Here is a 20,374-nt window from a genome sequence, read left to right as displayed (position 1 = left end):
TATTCTAATCATCCACCAAATGACCACGGCAGCTGTTACTGCCTCCCCAGCCCTGACCAAAGCCATACAAATGTGCCCACATGCCTTAGCTCTGCCCTGGGGAGTTGGGGTGGGCGGGGGCAGACCACCCTCCGAGCAGCCAAGGGTACTATTGAAGAGGGAGTTCAACTCCAACTTTGATTTTTAAAACCAGTCTACAGGTTGCTAGGGGAGAAGCTTGTCTTTCGCCTTGACCATTTTCAAATGGAACACTGTCTGTGCCAAGACATGCCAGTCAATCAACCTGCCAACCAATCAGTGAGTGTGTTGAGCTGCACAATCAGCTGCTAAGGCGGGACTGCTTGAATCTATTCTCAAAGTCCCGGTGAAAGGACTTGAATCATGACATAAAAAGCCTAAAGTCCCACTTTTCAAAGACGAGTTACTAATCAACACGTGTCATCCTCAAATAAAACTGATGGTTGGACCAGAGAAGAAGAGCCCATAGCCAATAAGATTCCACTTCCAGAGTTGTTGTTTTTTTGTGCACGTTTTGTGTCCAGATGTGTCAATATGACAGCTGGTAACTCTCAAAACTCTCTCTCTCTCTCTCTCTCTCTCTCTCTCTCAAATGCTCACATTCAGAAAACGAATCCACTTCTGTTCACAGATCATGAGACATTTCCATGCACCGCATTAACCTGCAAATGCAGAGCCCATACGCGGCACGGTAGACATCATTACGATCTGCCATTCTCTCGTTCTTTTTGTCCTTCTTTCATTTACCAAGTCAAGCCTGTTTCGAAAAGTCGCTGAGAGAAGCTACATAAGATCACCAAAAAAAAAAAAAAAAAAACAGTTTTAAACAACACTGTGAGGTTTTTCTTTTCAGGGTTTTTTTTCCCCCAGGTTTTCAGAAAACCAGTGTGGAAGGCTGTGTGAACGTACACCATGGTTCAGAGAGCGTCTATTGTGAATACGTTTCACAACACCACCCTGATTGAGTTCAAATGCTGGCAATGAAATGCTGGCATACTTTGTTGGCATGCATCAAACATACACCCACTCATCATGGGTGCTTCACCAATGAATCATACAGCTCTCGACCCTGATTTCAAAACTTTTATCTTCTTATCTCTTCGTGAAGTCCTGACTGTACAAGGTTTTTGATAGGGCTGGGAATGGAGTATGTGTTTATTACGGTAGAGACAGTTACCACTGACTGCTTCAGAATACACGATGTCATGTTTAAACTGGCTGTGTCAATACAGTCCAACACAAAAACAGATTATAAGGAAGTACTGAAACATATGTATTCTTATTCTTACTGTGTTGTGAGTTTGACAAATGCAAAAATGCTCCAGTAGCAAACAGAAGAAGCTAGCCCAGTTGCCTCTTAGAGAGGGTGTGTGTGTAAGAGAGAGAGAGAGAGAGAGAGAGAGAATGTGTGTGTGCGTGCGTGTGTGTGTGTGTGTGTGTATGTGCGTGCATGCGTGCGTACGCATGCCTGTGTGTGTGTGTGTGTGTGTGTGCGTGTGTGTGCGTGTATGCGTATGAGTGTATGTGTGTATGTGTGCGTGTTGAGAGAGGGAGATGAAAACACCTTAGAGACAGCATTTAAATATTAGCACAGAGACATTATTTCTAGAAAGGCTGGCCGGGAGGCGGGTCAGAGGCGCCCGTTTGAAATACGAGACGCCTGATTCGCTGCCATCACGCTTAGCATTACTGAAAAACTACATCTGCCTTGCCAGGGATCTACAGACGCCACCAGAGTGCAAATGAATCACATGTGTGAGAAAGAGCTCATCCTCTATTCAGTTTCACATATAAAGAGAACATGTGCATGACAGGATCTGGATCGTTTTACACACAATGAACGCTCGTAAGCGTCTTGAATTCAACTCACATTTACACGTAGAGCTGCTCATTTAGCGACAGCTCGTATTCAAATCCAAACGCGTAAAATAATGGGTAAAAGTTCATGGATGACTTCTAACGTGGTTTTCACCTTTAACTGTCATATAGTGGTAACAGCATCTGCCCTTAAACTGGCTGTTCCAAGATAAAAACCACCCGGCTTAAAAGTACCATTAGACCGGCCCGTCAACAGGCTTCTGAAGGCAAAACTCTACAGCTTTAATCCAAAGTCCTGGATCCCCAAGCGGCACCACCAGAACCTGGGAGACAGACATGCCCAACGGGAAAAGGTAAATCCCCTCGGTCAACCTCCTCCTCCTCCTCCTCCTCCAGTGGGGGAGCCCAGTTATGCTCCCTTAAATAAAGGAGAGACCACAAACCCCACTGAAACGCAGAGGGCCAGACACATTCAATATTTAATATTAATCTCTCCAGCAGTAATATTGGTGATATCAAAGTGGTGAAAGCTAACAAAGTGTCTGTGATATGAACCAATGAATGTGATTCATATGTAATATAATAAACATTGTTGGGATCTTAATGAGATCTAAAGATGCCTTACAAGAGAATAATTATCATAGAGCTACAGTAGATAATATTATAATATCATATAGCAGAGAGTTTTTCCAACGATAATTGGTGTCACTGCACTGTTTCCTAAATCCTTTTTTCTTTTGTGCTCAACTGATGCCCTCAGTCTGATTTTGAACATTCCTCCTTACAGTACATCTATCTATCTATCTATATATCTATCTATCTATCTATCTATATATGTACGTGTGTGTATATGTATCTATATAATTTTTTTAAACAAAATTTCATGCAGCGAATGAGACAAATGCAACTGTGCAAAATTTCAGTACGACAACTGATACATATAAAAGTTCACATTAGGTTCCAACAGCCATTAAAGGATTTGTCCCGCAGTCTTTTGGGGTTCTCTGGACTGCAGTTCAGAAGGACCGAAAACCAAAGAAAGCACCGACCACGACTGCATAACGCGAGATACAGTTAAACGTTTCATACAAGTATGATTTCAGATTGTCAGCATAACAATAGGCAAACAAAAAAAAAACCCTCTCTGAAGTGCACACTGCATTTGTAATTGTTGATTTGGGACCAATTAGAGAGATCTGATGGTGACTGTCTTCTCCCCGGTTCGGCTCGCCTCACCTCCCTTTACACACACACACATACACACACACACTCCTCTACTCGCAGTGTTTTCCCAGATTTCACATTCACGTGCAGCTTACTCGCGCCTCACTCAGACATTCTGTCGCCAATCGCGTGACGTAACCCGCGCTAGCAGCAGCTTACACTTTTCATGGTTTTCCTCCGCCGCCGGGAGCAGCGTTCGGCGTAATGTAGTTCCACCGGTTCTGAATAGGCAGTCCTTTACTTAAAAATGTTTACAATGGAAGCCTTGAACTTGACTTTTAATAAAAGAGAAAAAGAAGGGGAGGAAGATAGAAAAGACTTTTTAAAGAAGAATTTTAAAAGAAAAAATCTAAGCTCTTGTTTTACAAAATGTATATCCATGCCCTGGGCTTTTTCATTAATCTGTTATAAAATTAAGTGGAAATTTTCATTTGGGCAGCGTCAGAGTACATATACTACCGCTCATAATTCAATGACACATTCAAATACGACAGACAGTTCTGTCTCGCGCAACAATAACCAACTTTTTCTTTCAGAAGTGTTTGAAAATGGCACGTCTTCCGTAACTGGAAAAATATTTAATGGCTACCGTTATCTGTCGCGTATACAATACAATCAAATCATAGCGCCCTTTTCGTCCTTCTCAGCCCTATCGTGTTCTCAATCTGTGTAGGTTAAATAAGAAACCAGCGGTAGTGGTAGACCCTTGGGTAATGTTGCTCAAGCATCATCCTGCTACTTTGCTGAGGAAGGGTAATTAGACGTGAATGATGGGTCATATTGTGTTCCCTTTAAATCTATTTTCATGCATTAACATTCAGTATTTATGAGTTGATGTGACAGATTGATGGAGCTTCTCGTCGGCACGCATGGGGCGAGTTCCCTGCTGTATTTTCCATTCCCGCTGCCTGAAACGTAGGGCTTCAAAACTGCTTAATTTTAAATAATAATGTCGTTTGTTACAGCGTAGTTTTATGGGCACTTTATAAATCAGTTACACTGTAATAATACACATGTCGGGTTCATATCAGCTTGCTATCTTACTTATGAAGATCATCTTCTTACAAACTCAGTATGAGAAATTTGTAGAAGGTTTAACAGATACCAAATGTCAGGAGAACATGACCTCTCTCTCTCTCTCTCTCTCTCTCTCTCTCTCTCTCTCTCTCTCTCTCTCTCTCTCTCTCTCTCTCTCTCTCTCTCTCTAACCAGCTAATCAAGATCATGATTAGCTTGGTTAGGTGAACTCTTGGCGCGAGGACACTAATCTCAGTGAAACACCCTTGTCTTCTGCTCACACATCTGGCCTCCAGTTGTTGGAAAAAGAAAATATTGGGGGGGGGTGTACTTCAATAGCTCGTGCATTTTCAGTATTTTAAAAACTCCAACTGAAGACGCGTCCCATAGCTAAAAGGGACGACTGTGTTTTGAAAACTACAATACTTTTTATTGCTGAACACACCTGAAAGACGTTTTGTCACATGCAAACCCAGAGCCATTCAAAAATTTATGTATCCAGGGCTAGCCTACTCACTGAAATGAACACCAGGTCTAATTATGGAAACTCATCAACGGATATGCAGTATCAGGAATGAGTGATGAAGTCTATAATTTAGCAATAGCAGAGTAACATTATTTTCGCTAATGTGAGGTATTACCGAGACCTTATTTAAATACAGGCCTGCTCAAAACCGTATGTTCAGTGTGTGCAGTTATGACTAAGAGAATATAAATATGGGAAATCTACGGAACACTTTTCACATCCGCTTGGCTGCAACAGATCTTTTTATGGACCGAGGACTAGTTTCTTTAACTCCACGAAAGACTACATTGTTGTATTGTTACATAATCCATTACTCTGCGTTGAAAGTGTAAAAAAAAAAAAAAAAAAAAAAAGTAGGACTTGTTATGGTCGGACCGCCCCTAACTATATCCCGCGGCGTGATATGAGTTTTGTGCGGAGGGTGCGGCGGCTCCGCGACACACTGACGCCAGGCGAAGGCAGATCAAACCAGGCAGCCGTATGAAAGACATGAACCAACACTTGGAGGTGGCGCATTGAGGTACAGTAAACTTCACTTTCTGGGTTTTTTTTGTTTGTTTTCCAAAGCACGTTTGCTAAACATCAAGCAATCTTCACCAATGGTCTCCTTTGAATGGAAATGGGGGAAATGTTTCACTTCAAACTTTTAGAGAAGTTAATGTAGTGCGTAAACTCTCTTTAAAAACCTTCAAACTTTGCTGTCCCTCCTTGTAACGACGGTAGATTGATAGCTAATTAATCAGACCGTTTTTATAATTCCAAAACTACCTGTAGATTAAATGTGACTCATTATATTTGACCCTGAATGTGATATTTATCTAACACGTCGTTTTGTGCCTAATATAGGGTGTTATTTTTCATGTTTTCCGCTTGGATAGCTTGATGATACTTCACCGACAATTGTTTCCAAGGTATGACAGCACGCGATGTGTGTTATCTGGTGTTCGCTCACACCGTTTTTTATCATTGGTGTTAGAGAATACACATACTTTAATTCAGCGTTTGGCTTCTGTACTGAATTTCGATGCCAAATATCGTCCTGACAAGTTTGTTGATAGACACAATGGTTTATCATTACCCCACATTGAATTTTAAGGGTAAACAAACAAACATAACATGTATGCACCATCATTCTTGGAAGAGTTCTCTCTTTGTCGTCCCCCCCCCCCCCCCCCCCCCACAACAGTGAATTAATTTTTGTTTCATTGGAAAACTTAGTGGGAATTCAAACAGGGGAAGGCAAGAGACTTTGAGGAGGAAGAGGCAAATTTAGTGTCTGCATATTGGCAATGCATTGCTGTCCTCCTCTGTGTGTGTGTGTGTTTGTGTGTGTGCCTTGGATGCAGAGTCTTTAGCGACCCAAAGCCAGATCTCCACTCATCATTGCAAATGACATATCAGATTACTCAAAGGACAGGAACTCGTCCTTGTCTGTGATTTGGATGGATTGTTTCTCTCTCTCTTGTTCTCTCTCTCTCTCTCTTTCTCTCTCACATTCCTTCCATGTCCAGCAAGATCTTTTTTTTGTTGTTTTTTTTTGCTCCATTGTTATGGCATCTTGTGTCTCGATGTGTGAGCGTGAGCTGTGTTCGATGCAGGGATGCAAGCAGGCTTCAAGGCAGCGTAAGCGGTATGTTTCGTCTGGTGTTCGAAGACAATGCTCTCCGATGGCAGGAAAATGTAACTGCTGAGAGCAGTAGAGCCTAATTCTGAATCCAGCCATTGCTCACGGCGTATGGATTCTGTCACGTCTCATGTCTGTACAGTTTTGAGGAACATATTGCTCAGAGCACTTTGTGGGAGAACACACGAGTGTGTTGGGTTGTTTTGTGAGTATGAATGGATGGGTGTAAAGGAACATGTGTTAGGCTTAATGGATGCTGTCCATATGCTGGAGATGAGCATACAGTAAACCACAGACATGATGCCAGGACAGCCTGGACATTCACGTGTAACCAAAAAAAAAAAAAAAAAAATACTGCACCCCCCCCCCCCTTAGAAGTAACCTCTACTGTGTTGGTATTAAAATGAAAAAAGAAATCTTTTTCAAGGTTCACCTGCTGTATGTCTCTGGCTGTCTGTGTGGAGTGCGTGTGTTTGTGTGTGTTTCTGTACGAGCACAGAGAAAAGAGCAGGTCTCAGTGGATGGAGAGATGTTTTTTTTTTTTTTATTTGTCATTTTCCATAAACTCGGCATTCACCCCAGTGTCCAGGCTGTTTGTGAAGTTAATGTCGTGAAACTGGATCGGGCGTCGGGCTAGGATTTGGATGGACCAAGATGGTTGTGCGGATTTGTGCCGCCCTGTTCGCATTTTCTCTCCATCTCTCCCTTTTCTTTCGGTCCTTTCGTGTAGTTTTCCACGGTCCAAACCTGGCAAAAGTGTGTGTGTGTGTGTGTGTGTGTGAGGAGGCTGTGTTGTGTGGAGGCTGCAGCTTCAGGGACATCTCTAAGTTTTCCATTAGTTTGATTTGCCGTCTGTGTCCTGGCAGCTGGTATCTGATCTGCTATACTGATAGAGCTTGGCTCACATTCTCCTCGCAGGCCACTTAAGGACCAATCACAGCATCCGAATGAGCACAAAACGATCAGGCCACCGTTTGGTGCATGCAGCCTGTCCTCCTTTTGTGTGTGTGAAGCATCTGCTGCTGCACTGGTGAAGCAGTAAGACCACAGCGTGTGTGTGTGTGTGTGTGTGTATATTTATGTATCATGTATGTGCGTGCTTCTCTCTCTCTCTCTCTCTCTCTCTCTCATTCTCTTTCTCCCTGTCTCTCATCATTTTCTGTCTCTTGCTCTCTCATCTTAGCGTTCTCTCTCTCTTTCTCCCTCCCTCCTTCCTTTTCTTTGAGAGAGAGAGAGAGAGAGAGAGAACATCTCAATTGAGCAGGCTCCTAATGGAGGACCTCAGATGCAGGCCCTGATAAATAATGTAAGTTCTTTATAATGTGAAGTCCCTGGGGAGGGTCCAGAGAGCATGGTTACTGCCTGCTCACCCCCGTCCAGGGAGGGCCTAAATTGATTAACCACACTGAAACAGAGCAAAATGATACATGGGTTTGGCGGGCTGGGGTCAAGCCTGCAAAAGCCAAGCCAGGGGAGCCACATTAGACCTCCTGTCCAGCACAGCAGGAATGAGTCTGATTCTCGAGCGGCTACCAGCGCTCGGTGCCTGGGAAAGGTAAAGAGAGTCGGGGTGGAATGGAGGTATTTGCTTATGGGGTTTTAGTGTAAGGAGGGTCAGGCTTTATAGATGCGCGACGTAAGCGTTAGACCATTTGAGGAGTTTGAGTCTTATTGCCGTATTAAGCTGCGTGGGATACATTAGGAAAAGGCTTCAAATGTGAATTTTAAACGGAGAAATGTTTAAAAAAGGAAATGTGCAGTGTAAATCAGTGATTTCTGCTTTGAGTTTGGTTTTCTGAAACAGATTTAATTTAGCTTTATAGTATTTAGGCTAGCACCGCTGTTGTTACAGTTAGGAACAACAGACACATCGCAGACTCTGTAGTGCAATCAAATTCATGTCTTGAAGCTGATATAATTACCTGGCCTCTATTTTTACTATTAAATTACTCCCTCTGTAATTCATTCTCAGCCATTCAGGTTTGTCATATACCGTTGACATTTAGATACAATGCACCCACACACACACACACACACACACACAAACAAGCATGCAAATGATTTTCCAAGAGACAGATATGTTAGTTGAGATGCTTCAGTGTAAAAGTTGTTACCATCTGTATTTTAAGCGTCAGAAAGCATTGTAGCCCTTTTTTCTCACTGCACTCCAGACAACCCCAAACCAGCACTGTTTGAAGCATTGTCACTGTTGTGTTGTTTGTGTGTTTTTTGTTTTTTTTTTTTCTTTTTTTTATGTAAGTTTGCGGTGGACACAGTTGGGAGAAATCAGGGAGACTTCCAGGTTCAAGCGAAACTGAGTTCATATCTACACACTCAAAGAAAGCACAGACTGTGTGTCTTTTTGTGAGTGTGTGTGTGTGTGTGTGTGTGTCTGTGTGTATGAGCATGCGTGTGTGTCTGTGTGTGTGTGTGTGCGTGCAGCAGATGTTTGGAGCGTGCTCATCCCAGGAATGTGACTCTGAATTGGATTAAAAGAGACAGCTGAACTCGGACCACGGAGAGGGGCGGATTTTGGTGGTCATCACAAAACCATAGGCAGTGTGAGCTGATGAGTTAAAAGACACCCTGAGATCTGAGTGCAGCTTTGTGTCAGTCACAGAGCATGTGGACTTTAGACAGGACACACAGTCTTGCCACCTGCTGTGCAGAGCTTGGTTTGGTGCTATGTTTGGGCTGGTGAAGCTGGCTTTCAACATGTGTGGTAGGTCCCCTTGGGGGAATAGGAGAATTGTTTGAAAAAAAAAAAAAAAGACAGACAGACAGAAAAGAAAAAGGGGGGAGAGAAGATCTGTCAAGATTTGAAGTGGTTTTCTGTCTTCACTCTAAAAAGACTACAGTGTGTTTATGTCCTAAGCGTGGAGATTAAAAAAAAAATTGTCTTGATGTGGTAAACGCGTACTCTCTGACAGTCAAATGGTACCAGGTGTCAGCAAATCAATGTGCTCACCAAATTTTTTGAATCATCTTCTTTAATGTGAACAAATTAGAATCAGATTCTGATGCATCTTCTTGAATGTGAATGAATAAGCATTTTTTTTTTTTTTTTAATGGGAACGAACCAGAATCAGAATCTGGAGTGACATCATTAACGTGGACAATTTAGAAACAAAATCTGGATCATCTTCTTTAATGAGGATGAATTACCGACACAAGTATCGAGTGAAAGCCCTCTGTGTGTGTGTGTGTGTGTGTGTGTGTGTGTGTGCGTGTGCGTGTGCGTGTGTGTGTATTCGCGTCTTGGCAGTCTGCTGAAATTCCGTGTGTTGGAGTGAAACATCAGCTGTGATCAATCAAAGTGATCTGGCCACACGTTTAAAAACAATGACTCATAAGCTCACAGGACAGTCTCTCTGCTCCATCTGTTTGGGATCTAACAGCAACTCAGGATGACTGAACACTGTCCATGTATGACATCAGCGTAAGCTCATCGCTCCGATACTTACCTTGAAATGAAGGGAAAAAGTCCCAACACTGGGACCTGTTATTTTTCCCTTGGAAGGTTTTCCTCCTTTCTTTTTCTTTTTTCTTTTTTTTTTTTTTAAACCGCCTTTCCCTGCGTCCCGCCCGCCTGCAGAAGGATGGTGTTTCTGGGAAGACGTGTCATCAGGCCACCCCTCCTCACCTGGAGGATAAAACGTAGTAAGTCGTGTGAAAAGCAGTAGCGTTTGTGAGGGAGGTCAGTAATGATCTAGAGGGATGAATCGCTCGTTTCGAAGCTCCCCGAAAGTGGCGAGTTGAGGTTAGAGTCTGCCACCCCGGGGAGAGGGTATAAGACGTTTCCTTTTTAAATAGCCCCCCCCCCCCCCCGCCCCCCCATGCTCCAAGGATACGTTTTCTCGTTCTCCCGAACTCTTCCCTGACAACAGCGCGAGGGTTTTCAAATTGCTCATTGGTGCTGTGATCGTTCCTCCGTCCCGCGGCTAAATATAGGAGGAACTTTTTAGCTTTCCTGTCGCTGTGGTCTATTATAGCGGCCATTCCGCTCCACATTGTAAACAGCACCTGTTTTTGTTAGTGCTCCACACACATACTAACCCACACAGAGAGGGGAAAAAAAAAAAAAAAGAGAATTGAAAAATGTCCACAGAAGCTGAAGGAATGCCTCAGACTGAGTGTGTGAAGGGTTGTACTTCCCAAATGACAAAGAAAGAAAAAGTAAGACCTGAAGTTCTTTTTTTTTTAATGCTCTCAGTGGGAAAAAACAACAACAAAAAAAAAACTACATGTTTGCTGTGATATTTTTGTTCAGAGCACTTCCTCTCTATGACTGTGTGCTGGCGTTAAAGCGGTAATTTTGAAATGCTCTCTACAGGGTGTAAATTAATTGGGGAAGTATCTAGTCTTTAAGGTTTCTCTAGATACACTAAGCACACTGTGTGTGTGTGTGTGTGCGCGCGTATGTGCATGCAAGCAGTGTGCATCCTTATATGTGTGTGTGGGTGTCTGGCCATGGTTGTCTTGACCCTGACCCCTGTGACTTTGACTTCCTGTGAATGTAACTGTAGTTGTGAGAAGTCACACTCACAGAGGACAATATTATTAGAACACCACATAGTTCAGATAACTGACCTGTGATACAACCTGCCTTTTCCAACGCAAACCAACCCTTACACACCCAGTTGTGCGTACTGCCATACTGGGAAGATGATGTTTTAAATGTCTGCTTGTTTTTTGTTTGTTTGTTTGTTTGTCCTCAATATCAGTTACGTTGTAAGGTTTGCAGGCTGTTAATGTTTATCTCATGGATACACAGAGCCAGAAGTCATCATGATTAATGTTCAACCAGAATTACAACAACTACTTTTTTTGTGTAATGACAATCTTTTCATAGACCTTTGTTATGCTAGTCTTGAGTCAGGTGACCTAAACAAATGTGTAATCAGATCTAATATTGAAATAATGCTGCTTTTTGGGTTGTTTTTTTTTTTTTGATTGATTGATTGATTGATTGATTGATTTCTCTTTGACTTTGATACTTTCCTTCTTGTGGTTGTGCTCCTCTGTTGGTAATGTACCATTGCTTCCCTCTAAATCCCTGTTCAAAGGCCTAAGTCTCTTGAGTTGAATGGGTGTCTGGGGATTTGTCTCAATGGGGGCACTTCTCCTCTCACTTCCACATGCATTTGCCCCACACGCTGGAAAGGATGTTCGGAAACTAGCCCTCGTTTTCAAATAATGCACAGCACGGTCAAATGCCCCCCCCCCCCCCTTTCATGGTGCACTTGACAAACAGCGTGCTGTTTTTTTGTTTGTCTGGTTTTTTTTTTAATCCACCAACCGGTTTCTTCAGCAAATTAGTCTCAATTTGGTGTTCTTTTTCTGTTTTGTTTTGTTTTTTTTTATGAGAAGGTTTTGATGTATCTGTATCCATACAGTAGAACTGAGTCATCCGAAGATGACTTGCATTAGTCACGGGCGGTTCTTCCCAGCGCTGATATTGGAGACGGCGGCGTGAACACTCATATGTACTGGAAGCCGTTGGGAGAACTGACTGGTCTCGGTATTCTAATGGGAAGCCCTGCTTTGACACAGCCACAGCGTGGCAGTTTCCCAGAAAAAAGCGTTACGGAATGATGTCACTCCCATCGCGCCCCGGGGTCAAGGATTCTCTGCCAATATCTCTCCCGCCTTTTCAGCCTCTGTGCAATTCAGGACAGGAAAGCTGGCAAAACTTCCCCTTTAAAACAATGTCAGGACACTTCATGGTGTACTAACTGACTCTCTCTCTCTCTCTCTCTCTCTCTCTTTTGTTTTAGGTCCACTGAATGTCCTGCCCAGTCTTTGGAACAGCAGAATAGCAAGGACTTCTACCTCCTTTGGCTGTGTGTGTTTGTGTGTGTGTGTGTGTGTGTGTGGCTCCACGGACTTTGGGAAATATCACAGCCCTCTGCATATGTGTATGTGTATGCGTGTGTTTTTACCCCGGACGTCGAGAACATCGAAACCGTTTTCTTGGTCCCGCCAGCGCGTCTCCCAAGTAACAGCCAGAGCTCCGTAAGCGTGTGCGTGTGCGCGCCATCGCGTGGGATTCGCTGACTCCTCCCGAGGGGGGGGGGGGGGACTCTAACCGGCGTCGTCCGGTGCCAGAATGAACGTCACCTCGCTCTTCTCCTTCACCAGCCCGGCGGTGAAGCGGCTGCTGGGCTGGAAGCAGGGCGACGAAGAGGAGAAATGGGCAGAGAAGGCGGTGGATGCGCTGGTGAAGAAGCTGAAGAAGAAGAAGGGAGCGATGGAAGAGCTGGAGCGGGCGCTGAGCTGCCCCGGACAGCCCAGCAACTGCGTGACCATCCCTCGTTCCCTGGACGGGCGGCTGCAGGTGTCCCACAGGAAGGGGCTCCCTCATGTCATCTACTGCCGCGTGTGGCGCTGGCCCGACCTGCAGTCCCACCACGAGCTGAAGGCGCTGGACTGCTGCGAGTTCCCCTTCGGCTCCAAACAGAAGGACGTGTGTATTAACCCCTATCACTATAAAAGAGTGGACAGTCCAGGTGAGGACCGCCAGAATACATTTAACACGCAGAAAATTCAATTCCACCCACACACTTCTAACAAGCTGACTTGTTATAACTCTGAACAGTTTAATAGTCATTCACAGCAAGTAATACAAAAAAATTGATGGTCATTTTGATCATAACTGTAGTCCTGGAATTATGTTTTGTCAGTGAGATTTCTCGATTGGCCAGATTGACTGTCCTACTGGACAGTACTGACTTTTGGCCAGGAGGTTGAGTGAACTTGTTTGGGTCACTGAGTGTTAATAAAAATCAGGTCAGAACCTTTGACCACAGACTCACCATAAACTCACTCAGTCTCTCTACTCATGTCTACGCTCACAGCTGACGTTGTCGTAAGGTTAGAGAATGAGATTGCTGCCTGTGTAACCTATGAGATTTTTATATTGTCCATAAAGTAACAGCTAGTGCTTTCTCTTCACATCCCTCTCACACAAAGCCCTCATGAAAACAATTGTGGCATTACTTCATAGAGCACAGTTGCAACTAATTTCTAAATGTTTTCGTATAATTGAACAATTGACACAGTTTACAAAGTCTTTCAGATGTAAATGATTTTGTGTGTGTGTGTATGTGTGTGTTATTGTTGTTTTTTTGTGGTTTATATTCTTTGTTGATGAAACTATTTGGTGGAGTTGTTTTTGCCGTCGGTGTTAACAGAGACGTTTAATCAGTATAAACATTTGGATTAGATTACTGTTAACATTTAGACAAACTGACAGGAAAAAAAAATAGAGGTATGAGGTACAACAAAGTTTCCCCAGTCAGGGAACCCTCATACTGAAATCATGTGTTCTTTTCAGCGTTCCTCTCCCCTCTGGTTTCCTCTTCCCAGGGTAGCTGCAGATGTTCTCTTTTCATTTTCTCTTTTTCCTCCACATCCCGTTGTCTGCCAAAGCTCTTATCTCCCTTTTTAGCCTTGGTGCTATATGAGAAAGACTACTGCAGGAACAGCTTTGCAGCCTAAAAATGTTCTCTTGTGTGTGTGTGTGTGTGTGTGTGTGCGTGTGTGCGTGTGAACTTCAAACGCACAACCCTTTTTTTTGTTGGCTAAGCAGAAGATGAGGGTCAGCTGACAAGACAGAAACAGCTGTCCACAGTGTGTGTGTGTGTGTGTGTGTGTGTGTGTGTGTGGAAAGAGAGCAGGAGCAGGAAATTCCAGCCGGGGGGAGAATGAGGGCTTTGTTTCAGAGCAAGCTCTGACAGTGTGTGTGTGTGTGCGTGAGTGTGTGTGTGTGTGTGTGCTCTTGGCCAGCAGGCCCAGGCAAACATGTGGCCACATGGAGGAAGAGTGTTACAGGAACTCCTGTCGCTCTCTCTCTCACACACATATACACACACACACACACACACACACAATAGGAGGAAAGAGTGGTCGCCCACCTCACACACTCTGCTTTTATTGAGCGCCTTGCGAGAGCCTGGAACACACACCTGCCTCTCCTGCACTACCCCCCCCCACCCCCCCAATCTCCTCCCCCGCCCTGTCCTCAATCCCGCCTGTTCCGCCTCCAGTGTGAAGCTGCTTTTAGATTCAAACAGATTTTTATGACATCATACGTAACATATCTGTAAACTTTATAACATGCTAGAAACTCCTGCTAAAATCAGTTTTAGCTTTAAGCTTATTTAGATTGTATTGTATCATATTGTATTATCGTTGCTTCTTGGTAGAATTACCAATAATTGGCCAAAAAAAAAACGCTATGTACATCCCAAGCCTGGTTTCGCTAACTGAAGAACCATCAAAGTAATTCCCTGTTACTAACCGAAGACTGCACTTAGCCTTGAAAGCTGTTTTTTTTTTCTGTTTGCTGTTAGTCAATTCATTTTACCAGTATTTCAGTTTGGTGTAAGCTCAGACTGCTTCGCTCTTGGCGTTGGCTGACCGACTCCTTTTTGCGCCTCATGATTTCCACGCCCCGTAAAATCGTCCGCAAGCCTCAGAATGTGCGGCTCAAGCTGTGTGTTCTCTGTTCAGACGGGATGGCGCGGACACCTCTGTCCATTTTAAAACGCCTTCCAAACGGGCCCCTGCTCCAGACGGGCTGTCCCATTTTCACACAGATGGTACATTCCTTCGGAATGTTCCGCTCCAAGCTGTTTTCCAAACACAGAGTCGGCCCTATAGGTGACCAGAAAAATTGGTTTAACTCGTGAATATGAGAGCCACGGTTCTGAAAAAAAAAGGGTGGGGGGGGGGGGGGGGTTGGGAAAGAGAAAAAAACATCCCCATCTTCAGTATTCGGTGAAAATAGAGGCATTGTTTTAATGTGGCCAAATGTGGCCGCTCCCAGATCTGTGTGTTCCCAAAGTGAAGGCAGATGTATGTAAGAAGAAGAAGAAGTGAGTCAGCGTGATTCTTAGCCGTGAGCTCAGCTGTAGAGTCAGGGTGAAAATGAATATGAGAGACACTGAGGAAGATACAGCTGTCAGGGGCCAGAGAGAAGACAGGGCCAACGAAAACTGGGTGATTCACCATATCTGAAAGGTTCTTTGTTTGTTTGTTTGTTTGTTTGTTTGTTTGTTTTGGGGGGGCACATGAAAGAATGACCTAAGTTAAAGAAAAGGATCCAGCCTATTAAAAGCTCATTCATTCGCTCCTGATATATATATCGCAGTAAAGGCCCCTTTGTTCCATGTCTTTATCTTGTTTCTGTGATTTTGACTGGCCAGTTCCCCTGTGATTGACACCATTCTCCTCCAATCCTGCAGTGCTGCCACCGGTACTGGTACCCCGAAACAGCGAATTCAACGCCAAGCTGTCCATGCTGCCGCGATTCCGTAACCCGCTGCACCAGACAGAACCGCACATGCCCCAAAACGCCACATACCCAGACTCTTTCCCCCAGCAACAGCCTGCGGGGAGCCTGCCCTTCACCCCAAACTCCCCAACCAACAGTTACCCCAGCTCTCCCAACAGCGGTACGGGAAGCACCGCCACCTTCCCACACTCGCCCTCCAGCTCTGATCCAGGCAGCCCCTTCCAGATGCCAGGTGAGTGTCCTGACCTCCGGGCTCTGGGTTGTTCCTGTGGAATAGAGTTTAGAGTAGATCTGCAGCCTGAGTGAAGCTCTGCTGTATGTAAGTTAACAGAGTTTAGTTCTTCACAGAATGTGTGTGTGTGTGTGTGTGTGTGTATATATATATATATATATATATATATATATATATATATATACATATGTGTGTGTGTTTGTGTGTGTGTGAGTGAAGCTCTGCTGTATGTAAGTTAACAGAGTTTATTCTGTGAAGAACTATGTGTGTGTGTGTATATATATATATATATATACACACACATATTTTGTGAAGAACTAAACTCTGTTAACTTACATACAGCAGAGCTTCACTCAGACACACACACACACACACACACATACACGTATATATATATATATACACACACACACACACACACACATACACATGCATATTTGTACATGTATATGTATGTTTGCTAAACTGTGTGTGTGTTTGGCTCATGCAGAAACCCCTCCACCGGCATACATGCCCCCTGAAGAACCAATGACTCAGGACTGCCCCCAACCCATGGACACCAACCTACTGGCCCCAAATCTTCCACTGGAGATCAACAACCGTTCAGGTGGTTACCACGACAGCCACACAACACTGGCACACACATGTACACACACACACACACACACCATCTTCTGCCCCCAGGTCATTCATCGGGCACGACCACAAACTTCTTAATTTTAAGAATTAAAATTTGTCTAATCAGTGAAGTTTAAACCCAATTTAAACCCATCGGTGTTTCTCACGGCTTCTGCTTAGTGATGTTTGAAATGAAGATGTATTTTTAACTAACTTTTTACACGACGTCATAATGAATGAATGAGCCTATGTGTTTTCAGGCTGTCTGTCATCTCAAATGTGAAAAGACCTGTCACGAACCTAATTATGCACAACTTTGACCCGTGAACCTTTATATCCTCCAGTATTTTTCAATTTCCAAAATATCCTCTGCAGTTCGTGGATTGTGGAGCTTCTTCACTACGGTGATTTCATTTGTCTCTTGTCTTAGGACTGATCTTAGAACAGCACAGAGGACTCACAACAATAGCAGGTCATGCAAAAACACGCCATAGAAAGAGTTTACGCAAATAAGCCGTACTCTGGCTCGTGCCATCCTCTCCAGCCGTTATTCTAGTTTACTAAATCGTCATTCAAACAAACAGCTGTTTACCATGTAACAGTGTAGACTTAAAGGAGAGATAGACAGAGCGAGAGCGAGAGAGAGAGTGTGTGACAGAGAGGGATAGATAGAGAGAGTGAGTGAGAGAGAGAGAGAGAGAGTGTGACAGATAGGAAGAGGGAGAGAGAGAGAGCGAGAGAGAGTGTGTGACAGAGAGAGAGAGAGAGAGAGAGAGGCAGCAGTTTGAGATATCCGCTGGCAGGGGGTGAAAGGCGGTTTTGGGAAGAATGGGCGAGTGCTGTTTCCTGTGCTGGGGCGGGCGGTGTTGTTGCTGCTGCTCCTTTTGTGGAGCGCTGCTGGGAAAAGGCGGCGAGACAGCGCACACCTGCCAGCCCCCCCCCCCCCCCCCCCCCCCCCCACGCCACCGCGAGGAAACGGAGGAGAGGAATGTGTAAGATAAACACAGCCCAGTCACTGTGCCAGCCTGCCCGTCAGTGGAGGGCGCTGCGTGGGCACTCGTATGCGCTCTGCTCCGTGGTCGGTGGAGATCTGGAAGTGTGAGATCTTTGTCTGATTGGTCATCTCTGTGGTGACCAGGCTCAGGGTACATTCATTTGTACAGCTGTCTAGTGTTATGGTTTTGTGTCATTTGGCTATTGTTGGTGTGTCTCGTGGGTTTTTTTGTTTTTTTTTAATTTGGTAGTTTTTGGGCAAGTGCTGTATTTACAGACAAGATTATGACGTCAAATCAAAGCTTGTCTCGTCCTCCGCGTTTTTTCCTTAAATGTGTCATAGATGGACAGAAAGGTGGGAAAGCGCTTCTGTTTTTAACTTTATCAGCTTGCATAACTTTGGTTTTCTTTGTGTGTATGTGTGTGTGTGTGTGTGTTTCCTGTACAGATATGCAGCCTGTGGCCTATGAGGAGCCAAAGCACTGGTGTTCTATCGTGTACTATGAGCTGAATAATCGTGTGGGTGAAGCATTCCAAGCCTCCTCCACCAGCGTGCTAGTGGACGGCTTCACCGACCCCTCCAACAACCGCAACCGGTTCTGCCTGGGCCTGCTCTCCAACGTCAACCGAAACTCCACCATCGAGAACACACGCAGACACATTGGCAAAGGTTCCACCGCTTTACCAAATCTCACTGGATCTCAGAACTGCTCATTGTTGCTTTTCATTAGGATTTGTGATTTAGATTTTATGTTGTAGCATGATGATGGTTTCTTCGCAGTTGAAGTTGAAAGTGATGTTTCCTCGACAACTAAATGAAGCATAAGGTTTAAGGCCTTTCAAGCTGTCAGTGCTAGAGGACTGGAACAGAATTCATCACAGAAGTGGATTTTCTTAAAGGAGAGCAGCCAATCCAGAATGCTGTACTTTGTGACCTCATAATAGCATTGAAACATAGTAACAAATAGATTCTAATGAGTCTTCTCATTAGAGAGTGACCAGTCCGGAATGTAGTACTCTGTGACATTGTAATAGCAATGAAACATAGTAACAAAATGGATTCTAAGGAGAGTTGTGCCTGATGTCCTCATTCTCCTCTCTGTAGGTGTCCATCTGTATTACGTTGGTGGAGAGGTGTATGCGGAGTGTTTGAGCGATAGCAGTATTTTCGTCCAGAGCCGCAACTGTAACTACCATCATGGCTTCCACCCCACCACTGTCTGCAAGATCCCCAGCGGCTGCAGCCTCAAGATCTTCAACAACCAGGAGTTTGCCGAACTCCTGGCCCAGTCCGTCAATCACGGTTTTGAGGCTGTCTACGAACTCACCAAGATGTGTACCATCCGCATGAGCTTTGTCAAGGTAACACTCTCTCACACACACACATACACACTCTCTGTTTTGTTCCAAACAAACACACACTTCATTTAGCTAATGGTGATGCAAAGACACATCGGAGTGTCAGCAAGGTTGCTCTGTTAAAGGGGGAGTGCCTAGGATTAGTAATATAGACAATAGCTTTTGATTCCAGGTGAAGGGGCAGGTCACATGTCCTCAGGGTTAATCTGTGGTGATTGGTTAACTGGAGTCAGATAAGAGGGGCATAGGAAAATGATAAATGCTTGGGCTGAAACAACAGCAAGGAACTGACCAACAGAAAAGGAATACAGGGGCTTCGTAAACGTTGACCTCTGACTCCTTTGGGGACGTGTCATCTAAGCTTTAGTTCTCCAGTCTGAAGGATTCCTCTGCATTCTGTTTCAGGGCTGGGGGGCGGAATATCATCGACAGGACGTGACTAGCACCCCGTGCTGGATAGAGATCCACCTCCACGGGCCTCTGCAGTGGCTGGACAAGGTTCTGACCCAAATGGGCTCCCCTCACAACCCCATCTCCTCGGTGTCCTAGGCCCAGAGTGGAAAGCCTGGGCCGGCAGAACCCAGTCATGTTGTCGCTGAGAAGGAGCCGTGTGGGTGGGGGAGGGGTGGGGTTTGTTTTCTACTTGAAGGCAGTCTGAAACGGGAGAGGATGGGGGGGTTCCAGCAGGTCAGACGGGAAAAAATGGGGAGTCCTTAGCGCTTGTGTGTGTGTGTGTGAGCGTGTGTGTATGGGAGTGAGTGAGTGTGTGTGTGTGTGTGTGTGTGTGTGTGTGAGGAAGCATCTGGAAGATACTTGATGACTTTGTGTGACCAAGTGTGTTAAAACAGACAGGCCACCACAGTTAGTGGACAAGTATCCTCCAACAGTGAGGTTGGACAGTGAGGTTGCCATGGCGAGTTTTGTTGTTATTGTTCTGTTCCCGTTTACGTTGCAGTATTCCAATTTGGGGGGGGGGGGGGCGTTCCATGGGAGGGTGGGAAAACGATATAAAACTGTACAGAATAGAGGGAAGGGGAGGGGGTATCCGGAGAGGGGTGACAAATCTGGGTTAAGAATAAAAGAAATTGAATAAGTGTTGTAATTTTAGGCTTCAGATGAACTTGTTAGATTGTGGGTTGTGTCCAGATAATAAGGTCAGTAAAACAAAATGTCTCCCTGGCACTTACCAATGCTCTTTTTGTTTTGATATAAAAAAAAAAAAAACATGTAGCAAATAAACAAAACCCAGTGTAGAAAAAAAAAGAAAAGAAATCCTTTAATTATCTAAAAACCATGTAATGGTTGACAAGAATGGCATGGTTGTTGTGGGTTAAGGACACATAAGCCAATTAGCATATATGTTTCTCTTCTTGTGTTCACGGTCAGTTGTGCTCTACTGATCCTAGTGTGTAGATGTACTCACCTTTAGAGTATAGAGTGCTGTGCAGTCAGTTTTCATGCAAATGTAGCTTGTATTGTCCCAGGATTTTCAGCCAACGGTGTTTTTAAAAAAAAAAAGGCGCGGGGGTGGGGCAGGGGGTGCAGACGCTGAAGCAGCTAGCGACCTTCGGTGTAACCGCTCAACGAGAAAACCGGTGCCACACGGAAGGCGTTTCCTCTGCTGTTTCCACCGATTTCATGGAATTT

At 44.5% G+C, this 20,374-nt stretch overlaps 1 protein-coding gene across 2 annotated transcripts; it reads left to right on the top strand.

Moving 5' to 3' along the window:
• Positions 1–5,060: 5,060 nt before the first annotated feature.
• Positions 5,061–19,692, top strand: smad1 (SMAD family member 1). Of its 2 annotated transcripts, none has more exons than XM_030788028.1 (7): positions 5,061–5,123; positions 12,005–12,736; positions 15,476–15,757; positions 16,248–16,364; positions 17,817–18,038; positions 18,474–18,730; positions 19,133–19,692. In XM_030788028.1, the coding sequence occupies exons 2-7, from the start codon at positions 12,337–12,339 to the stop codon at positions 19,274–19,276; spliced, it is 1,422 nt and encodes a 473-aa protein (XP_030643888.1). In that variant the 5' UTR covers positions 5,061–5,123; positions 12,005–12,336; the 3' UTR covers positions 19,277–19,692. The 2 variants fall into 2 exon arrangements, with proteins under 2 accessions (XP_030643888.1, XP_030643889.1); XM_030788029.1 differs by lacking the exon at positions 5,061–5,123 and adding an exon at positions 5,503–5,514.
• Positions 19,693–20,374: the final 682 nt, after the last annotated feature.

Source organism: Chanos chanos, chromosome 11, assembly GCF_902362185.1.
Source record: "Chanos chanos chromosome 11, fChaCha1.1, whole genome shotgun sequence".
Taxonomy (NCBI): domain Eukaryota; kingdom Metazoa; phylum Chordata; class Actinopteri; order Gonorynchiformes; family Chanidae; genus Chanos; species Chanos chanos.
This window is presented reverse-complemented; position numbering and strand designations above follow the sequence as displayed.

What these genes read in the sequence shown, in the direction of transcription:
- smad1 (XM_030788028.1), top strand. Translation starts at nt 12,337, where the DNA reads ATGAACGTCACCTCGCTCTTCTCCTTCACCAGCCCGGCGGTGAAGCGG. An exon ending in ACGCAGACACATTGGCAAAG is followed by an intron (nt 18,039 to 18,473) that starts GTTCCACCGCTT and finishes TCCTCTCTGTAG; the next exon opens with GTGTCCATCTGTATTACGTT. An exon ending in TCCGCATGAGCTTTGTCAAG is followed by an intron (nt 18,731 to 19,132) that starts GTAACACTCTCT and finishes ATTCTGTTTCAG; the next exon opens with GGCTGGGGGGCGGAATATCA.